This window comes from Thunnus albacares, chromosome 13, assembly GCF_914725855.1.
Source record: "Thunnus albacares chromosome 13, fThuAlb1.1, whole genome shotgun sequence".
NCBI classification, from domain to species: domain Eukaryota; kingdom Metazoa; phylum Chordata; class Actinopteri; order Scombriformes; family Scombridae; genus Thunnus; species Thunnus albacares.
This window is the reverse complement of record NC_058118.1, coordinates 32,193,974-32,211,164: the sequence shown is the minus strand read 5'-3', so window position 1 is coordinate 32,211,164 and position 17,191 is coordinate 32,193,974. Positions and strand designations below refer to the sequence as shown.

The following is a 17,191-nucleotide window of genomic DNA, read 5'->3' as shown; positions in this document are numbered from 1 at the left end:
TGATTATTGATCAAACACCACCTGGTCCTGAGGAACCGTCTGCAGCCACTCGTCTGACCTGCAGGTGGCAGCAGAACTGCAGCTTCATCAGCCTGAAAACCTGCATTTAATCAGAAGATACATCACATTAAATACATTCACTTCTCTGTCAGATTATATTTAGTTATAACATGATTCATCACAGTTATTTAACACGTTTTTACAACAAGTTCAACTAATTATTATTATCAACTTATTTCCACAGTGATCCTGACTTTAAATAAATAATAATACACTTTTATTACACTTTTCCACAGTTACAAAGTGATTCACAAATATAAGTAAAACATTTGAAATGCATTAAAGAAGTCGTGATCACACACACATTCATACATTCTGTATACATGTAGATGGGAAGGTGAGGTAGAAAGAGCTTCAGCTAGAAGTAATCCAGGAGAAATGATCTGGAAGTTTAGTGATCTTCAGTCGGTGGAGACGGTTAGTCAGAGTTTATATCAGTATTTAACTCGGCTGCGTGAGAAAGAGTTAGCTAGAGGAAGTATAGCTGAAGACTAGATCACTAAAGAAAGAGCTCAGTAGCATCATGGAGGAATATATCTATAGAAATAATCTAAGCTGCAACATTAATGCCACTAGGATGCAGCTACTCACTAACTTTAAAGAAAAATGATCAAAAGATATTCTGTTAAAACCAAAATGACAGACTTGTATTGAAATGAATCAGTCCTGTGGTAGTGAACCTTATATTGAACCACATGGTACCAACAGGTCCCCTCCTGTTCAAACATCCAGGTTATGTGAGCTGTGTGAACTGGGAGACGTTGACAATCAATCACATTTCTTTTGTATCGTCCCTGTTAAGAGAATTTATTGAGTGAAATGTATGATTGAAATTCAGGAATATTTCTGAGCCCTGATGAAGAAAAGATGGACGTTAGTTTCATTTTAGTGTCTTTAAGTTGGAAAGTTTAGTTTGTAAAGCTGTAAAAAAGCCAGGATGGTTTGTTAGTTTAATATCATCAATCAGATGAGATGCAGCGTCTGCTGGTTTTGTTGATAGTAAATTTGAAGCACAAGTGGGTTTGACATTTATAAATGCATGACACAATAATATCAGTAATAACAATTGTTTCTCCATGTGTGAATTCAAATAGGCACTTTAAACTTGAATGGAGCCGGGAAGATAGTAAAAGAGCTGCGTTCTTTAAGCTGATGGAGCTGAAGAACATAGATGTGAACTGAATCCAGTGAATCCAGTGAATCCAGTGAATCCAGTGAAAGGACTGAGCCTGAGCTCAGTAACACACTGCTACTGTCAGGTGACTCAGACATCCAGCAAAAAGAGAGCATGCTCTTCTCCATGTTCTTCCTCTTGTTTTCCATTTGCCACCTGATGCTGTGTTTGCTCCATCTGATGGACCAGAGATTATTTCAGTGGAGAAATCAGAGCGGTTCATTTCTTATTTACTGAATGTCTCTTAGTTATGAGAAGATTGTTTTATCCAAACAGTCCAAAGATTTAACTGTAAGATGAATCAAGCCATCTTCCTAAATGTCGTCGTGTAGCAGTCATACACTCTCTTCACATAGAAAAATTATTTGTAGGTCAAAAATGTCACAAAATTGTGTGAAAGTGTTCCTTCTCTGAACTGACGCCATTAAAGTTCAGCACAAACATCATTCTGTCATCAGATAAATCCTCTAATCAACTCAGACATTCCACAGATGAAGCTGTTTTAGTGTAATACAATAAAACTAAATAAATGCTACATTTACAAGTATGTGTTTACTGAGTTTAAAGTGCAAAGTGTTGCTTTCACTTTCACTGACAAACAAAATGGAGACACTGACGTCTGTCAAATGGAGCCTGAAAGAATCAATAAGTTACTAACATGAAATATACTCAACCATACAGAAAATATAAACATCATAAAACAAATAACACTGAGAAGAAACAATGGGTTTCTAATTACTGATTGACAGAAACTGATTTAAAAATGTTGGAAAGATTAAATGATTCATCAAAGTTATTGAAGCACCTTCGTGACGCTTTATTCTGGATAAATGAAGGTGAATTTGTGAAATAAAAGAGAACTTTTTTCATTCCAAAGGGAACTTTTATTCCCAAAATGCTCAAGATACAAAAACATATATATATAGTAAATACATATAGAAATATTCCACATATACATACATAAAAAAAATAAAAAGTATTCATAAATATTAACATCAAACAATAAAGATGGAGTAAATGTATAAAACAATTAAATAAGAGAGGATAAAAGAACAAAACAGGGTGCAACACACATGAAAGTGAAGGATGACAGAATGAAAACTAAATTATTATTATTATGAGCAAATAATAATCATCTGTGTTACAAATATTACACAGTACAATCACAAAAATACAGAGAAAAGAAAGAAACGAACAGTATGAACTTAAGAATGAAACAGAAAGAAAAGAATATTTCAGAAACAGGAAATGAAGAGAAAGAAAATGTTCCAACAGTTTCTTCTTCTGGTAAAAAGGATCGACTCATTGTCTAACTGTGGTTACACATTTAGACAGTAAGTGAAAGAGTTGTGGAGTCTCTGTCTTTAGTTTTTATATGTCTCCTACTGGCCACATGTCAGAAACTCTCTTCTTGTCTTACTGTGTAAACTGGTTTAAGTCTCTGTCTGTCATCAGTCAGTTATTCAGTTATTCAGTCAACATTCAGGGTCCAGGTACAGTTGTGCACCACAGTGACTTGGTACTTTACAAGCTGTGAGGCTATGAATGAGGAAATAAACCCTGCAGTGACAGAGATCGATCAGTTAACAGTATTTAGCAAGAACCAGCCTGCTCTTATGATGATGAGATGCCACCGTCACTCCACTATCAGTCAAAATATAACAGACAGGAAGTGGCTCAGAGACAGATGGGATCACACATGAATAAAGGTTCTAAAAGGACATTTATAGAGAAAAACGCCTCTAAAGATGCTCTCTATGTGAATTTACCGTATAAAATAATGTAATAATGTTCATCAGTAATGAATGCAGTGTGTGATGCACGTAGTTTCCTGACATCCTCTCTGACTCTGCTTATTGGCTCCTGAGCCAGGAAGCCAAACCAATCACACGAGCTGGAGGCAGAGAGAGGGACGTCACATGATACAGACATACAAAGGCTGATTAATTTGGTGCTCAGGCCTTAATAGTAATATAGTGTGGTGGAAAAGCAAAGCTCTGAAAGACTCCATCTGTCACGTGAATCATCTTGAACTTCTGTGAATCCAAAAAAGTTAAAAGAAAACCAACAAATACGTCATCACTGAATCAAGAATAAAAAAGTCCTCAGCCAGTATGCTGTATATGCAGAAACAGAAGAGTCACAAGTGACTTTCAATGTGCTGTTTCTCACTCTTTGACCTTCCTGTTTTTCTCAAACCACAACCAACGTGACATTCTATCTCCAGAAAGAGAAACTAAATGAGATTTTAAAAGTGAGTGAGGGAATGAACTCCAGTCTCTCTCATGGGTTAGGTGATTGTAAGATTGACTGAGTCTGAGATTTTCAACTTTTCAAACATTACAGTTATCTGAAGAGACCCTCGTCACTACAAAATGTTTTTCCCTTTAATTTTCAAATTTTAAATCTCTGCTGAGTTCTGGAAAAAAGTTGTGTATTCATGTTCCAATTATTCAGGTGATGTTTTACTGAACAATATAATATTCAATTAGTCAATAACAGGCAAACATATAAAACTGATCTGTAATAACTAATGCATACTAATCTGGCCATAGTTACAGTAAACAGGAACTGTGTATTTTCAGCTGGTAAGTGCACACAAAATATATTTGATCTATAATCTCTTTGGTAATTAAAAAAATAACGGCATTACCTTTTTAATATGTTGTAAATTTCAACTGAATTCACACTAGAAACCTCACTTGGTGTTGTGAAGCTGTTAACTGACTCTAACCAGCCTTTCCTTTTGAATTAATGATCAGTTCTTTATAACTTTATATTATTTTTGATGTCAATATTACATTCATGTCATTTTTTAAAAATCTCATCTCATTCATTGTGTTTACATAAAAAGGATTTCTTTTCTTTTTTTGTTAGAAGCTGAATTATGTTCTTTGCTTTCCAGCACATGCAAACATCCATGTTTTACTCAAACATGTTCTGTTTCACACTCTGCACTCTGCCTCCCCTGACTGTAAAGGGAGAAGTAAGATCAGTGGATGCAACATCATGGCAGTCTGAAAACCGAAAAGAAAGATTTGTAATTATTAAGATTATACAAATCAGATATACAGTAAGTCTTCACTTAGTGGGAAATGACAGAGAGAAGAGATCTTCAAGCAAATACAATAATAATGTTTATAGAGATTACTGCTTTGCTTCTTGTTTCTCTAGATTTCTTCTTTGTGTCTGAGTCTCAGAGCTCTGCAGAGTGTGACTTCCTGTCTTAAACCACAGAGGAAACTGTTTTAGAAGAACTAGTCTTGTTTGTATCACTGGTAAGTACGTGACAATACATGCATGTTGGAACTCTAATATGCATGTACTGTCACGTATTCAGTTTTCAGAGTGAGGCACCACAGCTTCTCTCCACCAACCACAAAACCAAGTCTAACGTATAATGGAATGGTAACATGTCGTGTATACATTTTCCTCCACTATTCTGGCCTGTTTTGTCTTATGTTTTGAAATTCTTTATTTTAGGAATTTCATATTGAAAAAGTGTGGAGGGTACCCACTTCATTTTGTCCAACTCAGCCTATTGAACCTTCATTTTAGCCTAAGTAGAATTTGACAAAGCATTTTTTCACTAAACATGGACTCAGTATTTGACTCCCATCACTTACATTTAAGTCTGACAGTATTTCAGGGCAAGTATGAACAGGAGGAACAATCACAGAGATCAATAACTATTTCAATGAGTTTCTGTTAAGTTACTGTCACACCAGCTGTTTGATGTGATGAAATTGCACCATTTTAACTGAATTTTGAGTTGCCTCAAAGTGAAATGTGACAATGCAAGAGTCCGTAATCCAAATCCTCCCTACGGACATTCATGTGTGAAGTTATGGCTATCATTAATAGCAGACCACTCACCGCTGAACATTTGAATGACCCATCTGGACCTGAACCTTTAACTCCGAACCATATCCTTACAATGAAGTCTGCGGTCATTCTACCCCCACCTGGACAATTTGTCAAAGAGAATCTTTATCTTCAAAAGAGGTGGCACCAGGTACAATATTTGGCCAATGAGTTTTAGACTCGATGGAGGAAAGAATATCTTCTGAACCTACAATCGAGGTTGTAGGTTCAGAACAGAAGGACAGACGGAACATGAAGGTGAACGACATTGTCCTTCTGCAAGATGATCTGGCACCACGCAATGAATGGAAGCTAGCCAGAATCACAGAAGATGATAGAGTGAGAAAACTGAAGTTGCTGGTTAGTGATACTACATTTGACAAAAAGGGGAAATCAACAACTAAACCAGTGTTACTTGAAAGACCTATACAAAAGGTTGTTACACTGCTTGAAGCAGATTGTGTTATTGTTTTGACCGAAACTCCATGTCAGATGGTCAATAACAAGAAGGGAGACCTGCAGGAGCTGAAGAACTGGAGACCTGTTTCTCTGCTCTGCACTGATTACAAGATACTGTCCAAGGTCCTGGCCAGCAGACTCAGAGAGGTGATGGCTTCTGTCATCCACACTGATCAGACATACTGCGTGCCCGGCAGGCTGATAAGTGACAATGTCACTTTAATTCGGGATGTTCTGGAGGTCTCCAGCTCATTGCCTGTAGACACTGGTCTGATTTCAATAGACCAGGAAAAGGCTTTTGACCGGGTTGAACACCAGTATCTATGGCAAACTTTAGCTGCTTTCGGGTTCAACCCTGGTTTCATAGCCAAGATCCAGGTTCTGTATAGTGACATTGCGAGTGTTGTGAAAATCAACGGAGGTCTGAGTGCTCCTTTCAGTGTCCAGAGGGGGGTCAGGCAGGGCTGCTCTCTGTCCGGCATGCTCTACTCTCTGGCCATCGAGCCTCTGCTCCACAAACTGAGGAATGATCTGACTGGTGTTTGTTTTCCTGACTGTGATGCCTCTTTTAAACTGTCGGCGTACGCTGATGATGTCATTGTCCTGGTCAACACACAGAGAGATATTGATGTGCTAGTGAACACTGTTAATCTGTTTGGTTGCATATCCTCTGCTAAAGTAAACTGGGGGAAGAGTGAGGCTGTCATGGTGGGGGATCGGCTGGTGGATCAGCTCAGGTTACCTGGAGGTCTGGTCTGGAAAAAAGGAGGGCTAAAATACCTGGGAGTTTTTCTGGGCAATGAAATGTTCTTACAGAAAAACTGGGACAATGTCTTAGAAAAGGTCAAAGGTCGGCTCATGAAATGGAAATGGCTTCTACCTAAAATGTCCTACAGAGGTCGTGTTCTTCTCTCTCTCTATGTCTCTCTCTCTCTCTCTATGTCTCTCTCTCTCTCTCTCTCTATGTCTCTCTCTCTCTCTCTATGTCTCTCTATGTCTCTCTCTCTCTCTCTATGTCTCTCTGTGTCTCTTTCTCTCTCTCTCTCTCTATGTCTCTCTCTCTCTCTCTATGTCTCTCTATGTCTCTCTATGTCTCTCTCTCTCTCTATGTCTCTCTCTCTATGTCTCTCTATGTCTCTCTATGTCTCTCTCTCTATGTCTCTCTCTCTCTCTCTCTGTTATTTCCTGTTGAAGTTTATTTTCTCTTTCTGTTCTCGTCGTGTTGCAGCTTCTTTTCTTCTTCTAAAGGTATTTATTGTGACTTTATTGTGTTTATATTGTGACAGTTTTCACTGTTTGACTCTTGAATGACTCTTTGTTCATCTTGTTAGTTTAGTTCCAGTAGAAACAGCAGAAATCTGTAGTTCAGAACTCTACTAACAGTCAACACAAATCAACATGCTGGAAGTTTTCCTCCATTTTAGGTTCACTGTTCAAAGTAGTGATGGGCGGACCGTTTCTTTTCACAGTATCGGTTCCTTCCAGTTGATACATGTAAATATATCGAACCTTTGGAGTTTTGATACTTTTTGCAAAATGTGCCGTCAGTTTCTCTGAGACACTCAGTTATAGTACAGACACATTCGACAACTGCAGTCAAGTCAGCCGCCACTCCGGAAATTACAGTCCAACTAGCCGCCACGTACTTTCCTACTGGTCCTTTATTGTTTAATTCACCAGTGAAATGTTCTGGAAGTTGTTGTGTTGTTGCTGTTTCAATCAAACTGTAATATTATCGGTCGACTGTACAGGAAATGAAAGCGATGTTAAACCACATTTAGTCGACGGACCATCTTTGTCTTCCAAGCAGAAAAAACTCATTACCGTAATAACGGAAGTGTGCGCGCAGTAGGAAATTACGTGGCGGCTGACTTGACTGCAGTCATTCGACAGCTCGTGCTGCCTGCCCCACAAAATTTCTCTTCAGTGCATTACCAGTCATCATGTATAAGTTTACATTAATAAAGATAAAATATTAATTTCAATGCATTGATTCAGCATCCCACTTGTATGTAGGTAGGCTATATAAGCTCAATACGATGTGACAGAAATGTGATGTGTCACTGACCAACGATCAGTCGGTGTTTTTGAGGGGCGGGTAGCAGAGAGAGCAGCAGGTGGTTCAGTCTCGTTCAGTGAGTAGCTGCCAGGCTGTCTGGACTCGAGTCACTCACTGACGTCCCCGTTGGAGACGGTGATTCCCGCTCATTCATTGGTGTTCATTCATGTTTAGAGCGACTGCACCACCGTAGCAGGCAGGCAGTGTGAGCAGGACCCTACGATAACAGTGATGGGTGTGGGCGGTATGAGTGGGAAAAGTCCGGGATTCATGAGCACTCGCTACGTTTGACACTAAAAAGATTCGTTTGTTCATTTTTGCTCATCACTAGTTCAAAGTGTCCAATAACAGCTGACAGTACTGAGTCAGTGTTCACAGATCAATAACTTCCAACATTTGTCTTCTTTGTGGAGAAAAACAACAACCTGCTCTGTCTGTATTAGTAACAGCTTCAAGTTCAAATAACTTGATTTATTTACAAGAAGAAGAAACACAGAGAACATGTGGGTCACATGCTGAGTAAAAATAGAGTTACAGTCCATAAAAAGTACAAACATAGAAGTAAAAACAGGTAAAAATATCTTAATCTACAACATACAGAGTGTGTGTGGCAGTGGTGGAGGAAGGGGTTAAATCTGGCCGGAGCTTTCAGACTCTGTGTGACGCTGATAGATGTGTAATGTAGCTCCTTTCCTCTGACTTTAATGAACAGCTGTGGCTGTCACACAGCCGCAGCATCCATACCTGTGTCTCCAGACTGGGAGACAGCGGTAACTTCATCAACTATTTAAATCTTCTGATGAGACGTTGAGATCTCATGATAGAATTATTAACTTAAAGGCTTTTCTGTACAGAAAACAGGTGACCTGTTACACACAGATTCAGAGTTTATACAGTGAAATCATTGGGAGCAAAGCGGCCGTGCTCAGGATGAGTCCAGATGTGACACCAGTAGAGATTTATGTTGCTTTGTTGAATACTGGTGGAAGTGTTTCCCCTGGGTTGACTGGTTTGGTCTGGCGAGGTGAAGAACATTTCTCTGTTCTCTGTTTCTGTGTTCAGTGTCTTCAGGTTAGGCTAACCCATTGTTGCTAACTGTGGAGCTAACCCCCTTCACGTTTCCAGCAGTTGGGGAAATAACAGACGTGACTTTTCTTGGTCTTGACAAGCTGCAGCATTTATTAACTGACTCACTGTAGTCTGTTCTGTACATTTACTGACACACTGACAACTTCCTGCTCGCTCTGATGAAGCTTCACTCAGTCGCTGCACAAACATTACGCACTGCCCTGTTGCCCTGCGTGTATTTCACAGCATCAGAGACAATAATGCAGGTCTTAATGAATGTTACCCCTGTGCCACACATTGTTCCACGTCTGCACTATTTTAACACTAATTCCAACAGTCGACCTTTCACTGTCTGTTGTTACTCTGAAAAATTACCTGCATATAACATGTAATATGTGCATCAATAATAATAAATGAGACTCAAATAAATACACAGCTGACACTGAGTGTTAAAGGCTCAATGTATGATGCTGCTGCTTTTCATAAATGAATGAAATAGATTATTAATAATATGCTGTTTAGTTGTGTTTAATGTTGAGCAGTAAAAGTAAACCATGTTTTAATAGATGTTCTGCAGTGAATTTATTGTTCATCAAACAGTAAAATGTGCTGCAGTTATATTAGGAACACTGTCACTAGCTAGCAAGTCAACAACAGCTCACCAACCTGACAGATACACATTTTATCAGCTTTCAACACGTCACTAACTGCACTTAAACACAGTCATGTGATTATGTTCTGACAGTTTGACATCAAATGAACTCAAACGGTTTCAAACAGTCTTGAGTTTGTTTGTGTAAAACATTTTATTCATTGTCAGAGAAGTTTAGTGTCAGTATGAAGGGTCGCCCCATTCAGTCACCTTTAAACTGGTGCATGTTTTAATAACCAGTATCATGCTGGTAGTGAGGGAGACTTTGTTTCACAGGTGGTATGGTTAGTGATTAACAGCTAATAAAAGTCATTAAATAATATTCTCTGGAATCTTTCTAAACTATATCACAGACAAACCGTTGAAAACATCTTTTCATTGATGATATTCAGTATTTTAACCAAGCTAAGAGCTGCAGCAATAGAAACTAAAGTTTATGTTGCTGCCAAACCTTCATTCAGTACCTTTATACTATATCAATATAAAATCAATGTCACATTATATAAACTACAAAGTGAATCACTGTCATCAAAACACAGTAAACTCTGTTTGTGGAATAATGACAGAGTTTAAACTACAATGTGATGCCTCATCACAGGAAGATCTTTGTTCTGCTGTACAGAACTGCATTTAGTGTTGAGTCAGACAGATTGTTCTCTCTTATTCTGCCTGTTTTAATCTTTACTGTACATGATGATGATGATGATGATGATGATGATGATGCTCCATTAATTCAACCATAAATCATGGAAACGTCTGTACTTTGATCCTTATAATCTAACACTGATTGACAGACAACATTCCCACAAGATCAAATAGAATATAACACAGCTGTAGCAACTACAACAGAACCATTAATAAAGATGAATGTAAATAAAAATATGATGCATTGATGCTCTGAAATACAAACATTCATGTGATCTTGTGGCTCCTTCTAATCTCCTCGGGGATAAAAGAGAGAGAACACGTTTAGTGTCTGACAAACTTCACAAGTTTTGTCTCCACTGATATTTGTGAAAATTGTTGCATCAGTATCTTTATGTATATTCACTAAATCATCAGTTGAAATACATGTCAGGCCTCTGAGTGTGATATGCTGCTTAACTGTTATTAATCAAGAAAGTGTCATTCAGTACAATCTCTAATTAAAACAGCAAGAAGTACAAATGACTCCATAGAAAACCAGAGTCCTCAGACTGATGATGAAGGACTGATGAAGGAGAATCAGCAGCAGTTTCTCTCTCTGTGTTTCCTCTGCAGGTGAAGCTACAAAGACTCTGTGACTGGATGTGGATCTGAATTCACCTGGTGAGTATTTTTATTTCTTCTGCCACACAGCTGACTCCACCAGCAGCTCATCTCCATTAAATGTGTTCTATAGTGGTAAATGAAAAGCCAACAGAGAACTGGAAGCTTCTGAAAGTAAAACATTAAACATTAAACCTCAGTGGAAATGAAGAATAATGTCTTACTTTGATGCCATCTGGTGGTTGAATCAAGAATGACGCCGTTGTAACTGCAGTGCTGGTGTGATGTGCAGCTTGTTGTAATGAATGAGCTTGTTGTTGTGTTTGTGTGAAGGTGTTTCTCTGCTATGGATCAGTGTGAGGACAGAGAGGAGGGAGTCCCTCCCTCTAAAAGCTCTCTGTGTGGGGAACATGACAGCCAGACCAAAGCTCAGAGGTGAGATGAAGATCTCTAACTGTCCATCACTGTTCTCCACTCACATCACTCCACCATCATTATTCACACTCAAAGCTCTGTGTGTGTTGTGTTGAAGAACAAAGAAGCAGCACAGACCAGACGCTGCTGGACCTGGACCTGGACCTGGACCTGGACCTGGACTCAGCTGTGTGTCCATGAAGAGTGACTGGTCCATGGAGAAACCTGTACATTTTAAACCTGGACAACCTGCTGATGGAAGGTCAGAATGTAAAGCTACAAAGACTGAACAGACTTTTCATTTCTATCCAACATGCACATTTATCAGAGCTGTTGTTGTTTCAGGATCCAGCAGCAGAGACCAGACTCTCCTGGACCTGAACCCAGCTGTCTGTCCTATAAGAGCGACTGGTCGAAGGAGGATTTAATTGATTTTAAAGGAGGACGTCCATCTGCTGATCAGATGTAAGCTGTAACTGACAGTAAACGTCGGGTTATGCTAGAAAAGAACTGGTTTGTACGACGTGTTGTCCGACCACGTCAGTGAAAAGCCGGCCGTCATAGAGAGGGAGGAGACGTGATAATCTTTTAAATATGGAGATAATAGATCACATGTTCAGACAGTCTCTCCTGGAAGACATTCATGGTGTTGCACTCGCTTGTTCATATGTAAAGTGACATGATATGATTTATTTATACATTACAGACATAAAAAACATGTTAAAGTGAAAACACTTATTTCCAACATGGATCCAAGATGTTAAAAGACAAAACACAAGACATACAACATAAAACTGAATCACCACAAATTAAATAAAATAATAAACGCCCACATCAAAACACAAAGTACAACAAAGACAATTTGATGGCTGAAGTAAAAATGGAATTGCAGATTTCATTATAAACCTGTGACCATGTTCCATAAATAAGTCCTGACCTGACTTCTATAAGCTCCTCTCATTTTTAACAGCTGGATGTGTAACAGGAGGCTGTTCCACAACACGGCAGCAGCTTAAAAAAAGGAACTTCTGGCTACATTATTCACTGGAGGGACTTTATATGAACACACACTGGCCCTGGTGTTATAGCCATGCTGAGTATGTTCCATTGTTATCTGTGAAGTATTGAGGAGCAAACCCATTGATAATGTTGAACATATGATGCAGCTTCTGTTGTTCTACTCTGAGCTGTACTGGCAGCAGTCCTACACTTCTGAATTCATCACCAACATGAGTTAAAGAGGATACATTTAATAAATACTGAATAATATTATTTTGCATCACCTGCAGTTTGTTCCTAAATTTAGATGTCAAACCACTGAACCAATCAGAACAGGCAGAATCAAACTGACGCTGTACCAATGAGGACATGAGAAGTTTCTCAACAGAAAAGTCAAAAAGAGTCTTAGTCTGTGAAACAGTAACTGAAGTTTGCTGCCACTCTTAGATAATATTTTATCAACAACAGATTCACAGGACAGTGACTGGTCCAATATTATTCCTAAATATGAGACAAAATATAAAATTTCAGTTTCATTACAAAAGATTTTCAGTGTATTTGTTCTTGACGTCTTTGTTCCAAACAGGATTGACTCGGTTTTACCCAAATGTATTGAAAGCTTGTTATCTATGAGCCACTCTCTCACACTCTCTGATTCATTACTAAGAGTTGTGTATTTCACTGACATCATTCCCAGATAGCAGTAATGCAGAATCATCAGCATACAGCAGCAGCTTGCATGTCACAGCAGCTGTCGTATCATTTATATACATAAGAAATAAAAGAGGCCCTAAAATAGAACCGTGCAGCACCACACATGTAATATCCTGAGGTTCTGATAGAACCACTTCAACATCACAGACTTGAGTTCTTCCTGTAATGTAAGAAATAAACCATTTTACAGCAGTATGTCCAAACACCATGCACTGTAACTTTGACAACAGTACAGAATGATTCACTGTGTCAAAAGCTTTCTGCAAGTCAGCATAATTTCCTCCATCAAGGTTTTGTCTAATAAAATCAAACAAATGAATAAGACAGGTGTCAGTAGAGTCTGCTGCTGTAAAGCCAGACTGAAGCTCATACAACATATTGTATCTGACTAAATACTCCTCAACCTGCTCAAACACAAGACGTCCAAAAACCTCAGACATGACACCTGCCTACTTTCTCACTTTCTCATCTAAATGTCATTTTCATACTGGGAGCTGCCCAGTTCAACCAGTCTGATACAAGCAGACACTGAGCAGCTCCACTGGAGCAGCTGGAGGTTGTAGCTGCCTTGCTCCAGGGCACTTCAGCAGTGTACAGTGAGGGAGGGAGAGCTGTATGGAGGGTTGTTCAGAGCTGTTGGGACCAAACCAAACTGACTGATGAAGCAAAACACTGAGCTGAAAGCTACAAACAGACTGAGCAGTTGATTCTCAGTGGGATCAGCAGGACTAGTAAAGCTTTACCACTACAGGGAGTCATCTGATTCTCTGTTCACATCCAAATATCACTTGATGGACCTTTAGCTTGTGTTTGTCTCTGTGTGGACAGACATAATGTGAACTCATTCTTCATGATTCCTCCACAGAGTGGACCAGGAGAGCTCAGAGGTTCCCAGTGGTCAGTCTGCCCAGCAGCAACAAACACACCTGGACTCCATATTTATGGTCTGTACATGTACAACAACTACTTTTACATCTATTCTGTTCACAATCATCTCCATGCTGCACTTTGTAGACCAGTGGATTGTCAGTCTGTCCAACATGGATCTGATGTTTGCTTCATAATTTCAGTTTGATTGTGTCATTCATATAGTATTCTGTTCCAGCTGCTGGAGGAGAACATCTTCACCTTTGTGAAGACCGAGCTGAAGAAGATGCAGAAGGTTCTGAGTCCAGATTACCAAGAATGCTTAGAGAGTCAGAGGGAGGATGAGGAGGGGTTGGACGGTGAGGAGGAAGAGCAGAGGAGGAGCAGCAGAGACGCATTTCTGAAGATCACACTGCACTTCCTGAGGAGAATGAAGCAGGAGGAGCTGGCTGACCGTCTGCAGAGCAGTAAGAGGATTTTTACAAAGATTTAACATGATGGATAAATGAGACATTTACTGACGTCTCAACAGATGGAGGAAAATATGTTTTATTCACTCATTCTTTGAGGGAATTAAATGTTTAAATATTTGCTTCATACTTCATTCATTGATCCTGTTTCCTATGTGTTCATTCAGGAACTCCTGCTGGAAGGTGTCAACGTAAACTCAAGTCTAACCTGAAGAAGAAGTTCCAGTGTGTGTTTGAGGGGATTGCTAAAGCAGGAAACTCAACCCTTCTGAATCAGATCTACACAGAGCTCTACATCACAGAGGGAGGGACTGCAGAGGTAAATGATGAACATGAGGTCAGACAGATTGAAACAGCATCCAGGAAACCAGACAGACCAGAAACAACCATCAGACAAGAAGACATCTTTAAAGCCTCACCTGGAAGAGATGAACCAATCAGAACAGTGATGACAAAGGGAGTGGCTGGCATTGGGAAAACAGTCTTAACACAGAAGTTCACTCTTGACTGGGCTGAAGACAGAGCCAACAAGGACATACAGTTCACATTTCCATTCACTTTCAGAGAGCTGAATGTGCTGAAAGAGAAAAAGTACAGTTTGGTGGAACTTGTTCATCACTTCTTTACTGAAACCAAAGAAGCAGGAATCTGCAGGTTTGAAGAGTTCCAGGTTGTGTTCATCTTTGATGGTCTGGATGAGTGTCGACTTCCTCTGGACTTCCACAACAATAAGATCCTGACTGATGTTACAAAGTCCACCTCAGTGGATGTGCTGATGACAAACCTCATCAGGGGGAAACTACTTCCCTCTGCTCGCCTCTGGATAACCACACGACCTGCAGCAGCCAATCAGATCCCTCCTTGGTGTGTTGACATGGTGACAGAGGTCAGAGGGTTCACTGACCCACAGAAGGAGCAGTACTTCAGGAAGAGATTCAGAGACAAGAAGCAGGCCAGCACCATCATCTCCCACATCAAGACATCACGAAGCCTCTACATCATGTGCCACATGCCAGTCTTCTGCTGGATCACTGCTACAGTTCTGGAGGATGTGTTGAAAAGCAGAGAGGGAGGAGAGCTGCCCAAGACCCTGACTGAGATGTACATCCACTTCCTGGTGGTTCAGTCCAAACTGAAGAAGGTCAAGTATGATGAAGGAGCTGAGACAGATCCACACTGGAGTCCAGACAGCAGGAAGATGATTGAATCTCTGGGAAAACTGGCTTTTGAGCAGCTGCAGAAAGGCAACCTGATCTTCTATGAATCAGACCTGACAGAGTGTGGCATCGATATCACAGCAGCCTCAGTGTACTCAGGAGTGTTCACACAGGTCTTTAAAGAGGAGAGAGGGCTGTACCAGGACAAGGTATTCTGCTTCGTCCATCTGAGCGTTCAGGAGTTTCTGGCTGCTCTTCATGTCCATCTGACATTCATCAACTCTGGAGTCAATCTGCTGGCAGAAGACAGAACAACATCCCAGAAGTCTGAAACAATAGAAGAAAAATCTGCAGAGCCACATTTCTACCAGAGTGCTGTGGAAGAGGCCTTAAAGAGTCCAAATGGACACCTGGACTTGTTCCTCCGCTTCCTCATGGGTCTTTCACTGCAGACCAATCAGACTCTCCTACGAGGTCTGCTTACACAGACAGGAAGTAGCTCACAGACCAATAAGAAAACAGTCGAGTACATCAAGAAGAAGTTCAGTGAGGATCTCTCTGCAGAGAGAAGCATCAATCTGTTCCACTGTCTGAATGAACTGAATGATCATTCTCTAGTGGAGGAGATCCAACAGTACCTGAGATCAGGAAGTCTCTCCACAGATAAACTGTCTCCTGCTCAGTGGTCAGCTCTGGTCTTCATCTTACTGTCATCAGAAAAAGATCTAGACGTGTTTGACCTAAAGAAATACTCTGCTTCAGAGGAGGCTCTTCTGAGGCTGCTGCCAGTGGTCAAAGCCTCCAACAAAGCTCTGTAAGTGCACAGAGAGTTATTTATTGATTGATTTATTGATTTATTGAAAAGATATAAAGAAGATATTATAAAGAAATATATTCAAGACGGGAGAAAAATACGTTTTTAAGTATTTTTCCACATTTGTTTTCCAGACTAAGTGGTTGTAACCTCTCAGAGAGAAGCTGTGCAGCTCTGTCCTCAGTTCTCAGCTCCCAGTCCTCCAGTCTGAAAGAGCTAGAAATGAGTAACAACAACCTGCAGAGTTCAGGAGTGAAGCAGCTGTCTGCTGGACTGGAGAGTCCACACTGTGCACTGGAAACTCTCAGGTCAGAATTCATCAACCTGCACAACTGATCACCATTTAAACTGTGATTTATATGAGTTGATAAACACTTGGACATTTTCTCTACCCTAATTACTTCCAGACCAGTTGTATATTTAGACCCTGTGAATAACTTTCTATTTATATATTTTCATTTGTTTTTTTCTGTCTCCTGAAATACCAGAGAGGAGTTTTAGATTCAAAAACTGAATGAAGAACTGTGTAATTGGCCCAAAGTAACACACATACAGACAGTAATTCAGTTAACCGTGTTTTGGTAACAGTTATAGTTTCTTTTAATTTCAGAGCAGTACCTGTGCTGGGAAGATAGTGATTTTTAGGCACAATGGTGATATGACAGTGCACCCCAGCTGTTATGTGGTTAACTACCATTTAATTCTTCTTTTGTTTCATACAACTTTTAAACTCTGGATGATTCCTGAAACTGTGTGAAGTATAGTCAGTGAGTATGAGTGAAGGAGTCAGAAATGTTTTCTTACTGTTCCAGAACCTTCAGGCCTTATATGCCACATTAGTTGGGATTCCTGATCTTTATTCAACTGTGAGCATCTGAGATGGAGTCATTTACCTCTGTGACATGTTGGAGGTTTGATCTTTTTACAAACTGTAGTCAGAGTTTGTCACCTGCAGCTCTTCATCTTAGCAGCTCATTGTGGCTGCTTCTTCTTTCACTATTCTTTATTTAGACCTATTTTAAGCAGTGAAGAGTTAGCAGATGCTAACATCATGTTGACTAAGGTTACAGAAAGCTGGAACTGCCTCACAATACAAACCTTACAGTGGTTGGCCATTTGAATTTAGAAGTAGTGACTGGAAGTATTAAGTTTAACTCTAAAGATTACAGAAA

General features: G+C 39.8%; 2 protein-coding genes and 1 long non-coding RNA gene across 3 annotated transcripts in view; all 3 read left to right on the top strand.

Annotated features, from left to right (window-relative positions):
- Positions 1–17,191, top strand: part of LOC122995113 (NLR family CARD domain-containing protein 3-like) — a 381,835-nt gene that overhangs the window by 153,474 nt on the left and 211,170 nt on the right. The window lies entirely within an intron of this gene.
- The window catches only part of LOC122995747 (NLR family CARD domain-containing protein 3-like), a 55,244-nt gene that overhangs the window by 25,738 nt on the left and 12,315 nt on the right, over positions 1–17,191 (top strand). The window contains exon 6 of the mRNA XM_044371109.1: positions 16,154–16,327. Coding sequence (XP_044227044.1) covers positions 16,154–16,327 — 174 coding nt within the window. The remainder of the gene's footprint in view (positions 1–16,153; positions 16,328–17,191) is intronic.
- LOC122995154 lies at positions 6,782–10,959 on the top strand. Its single transcript, XR_006406736.1, has 3 exons — positions 6,782–6,805; positions 10,491–10,644; positions 10,918–10,959. It is a non-coding gene; the product is annotated as an uncharacterized LOC122995154 (long non-coding RNA).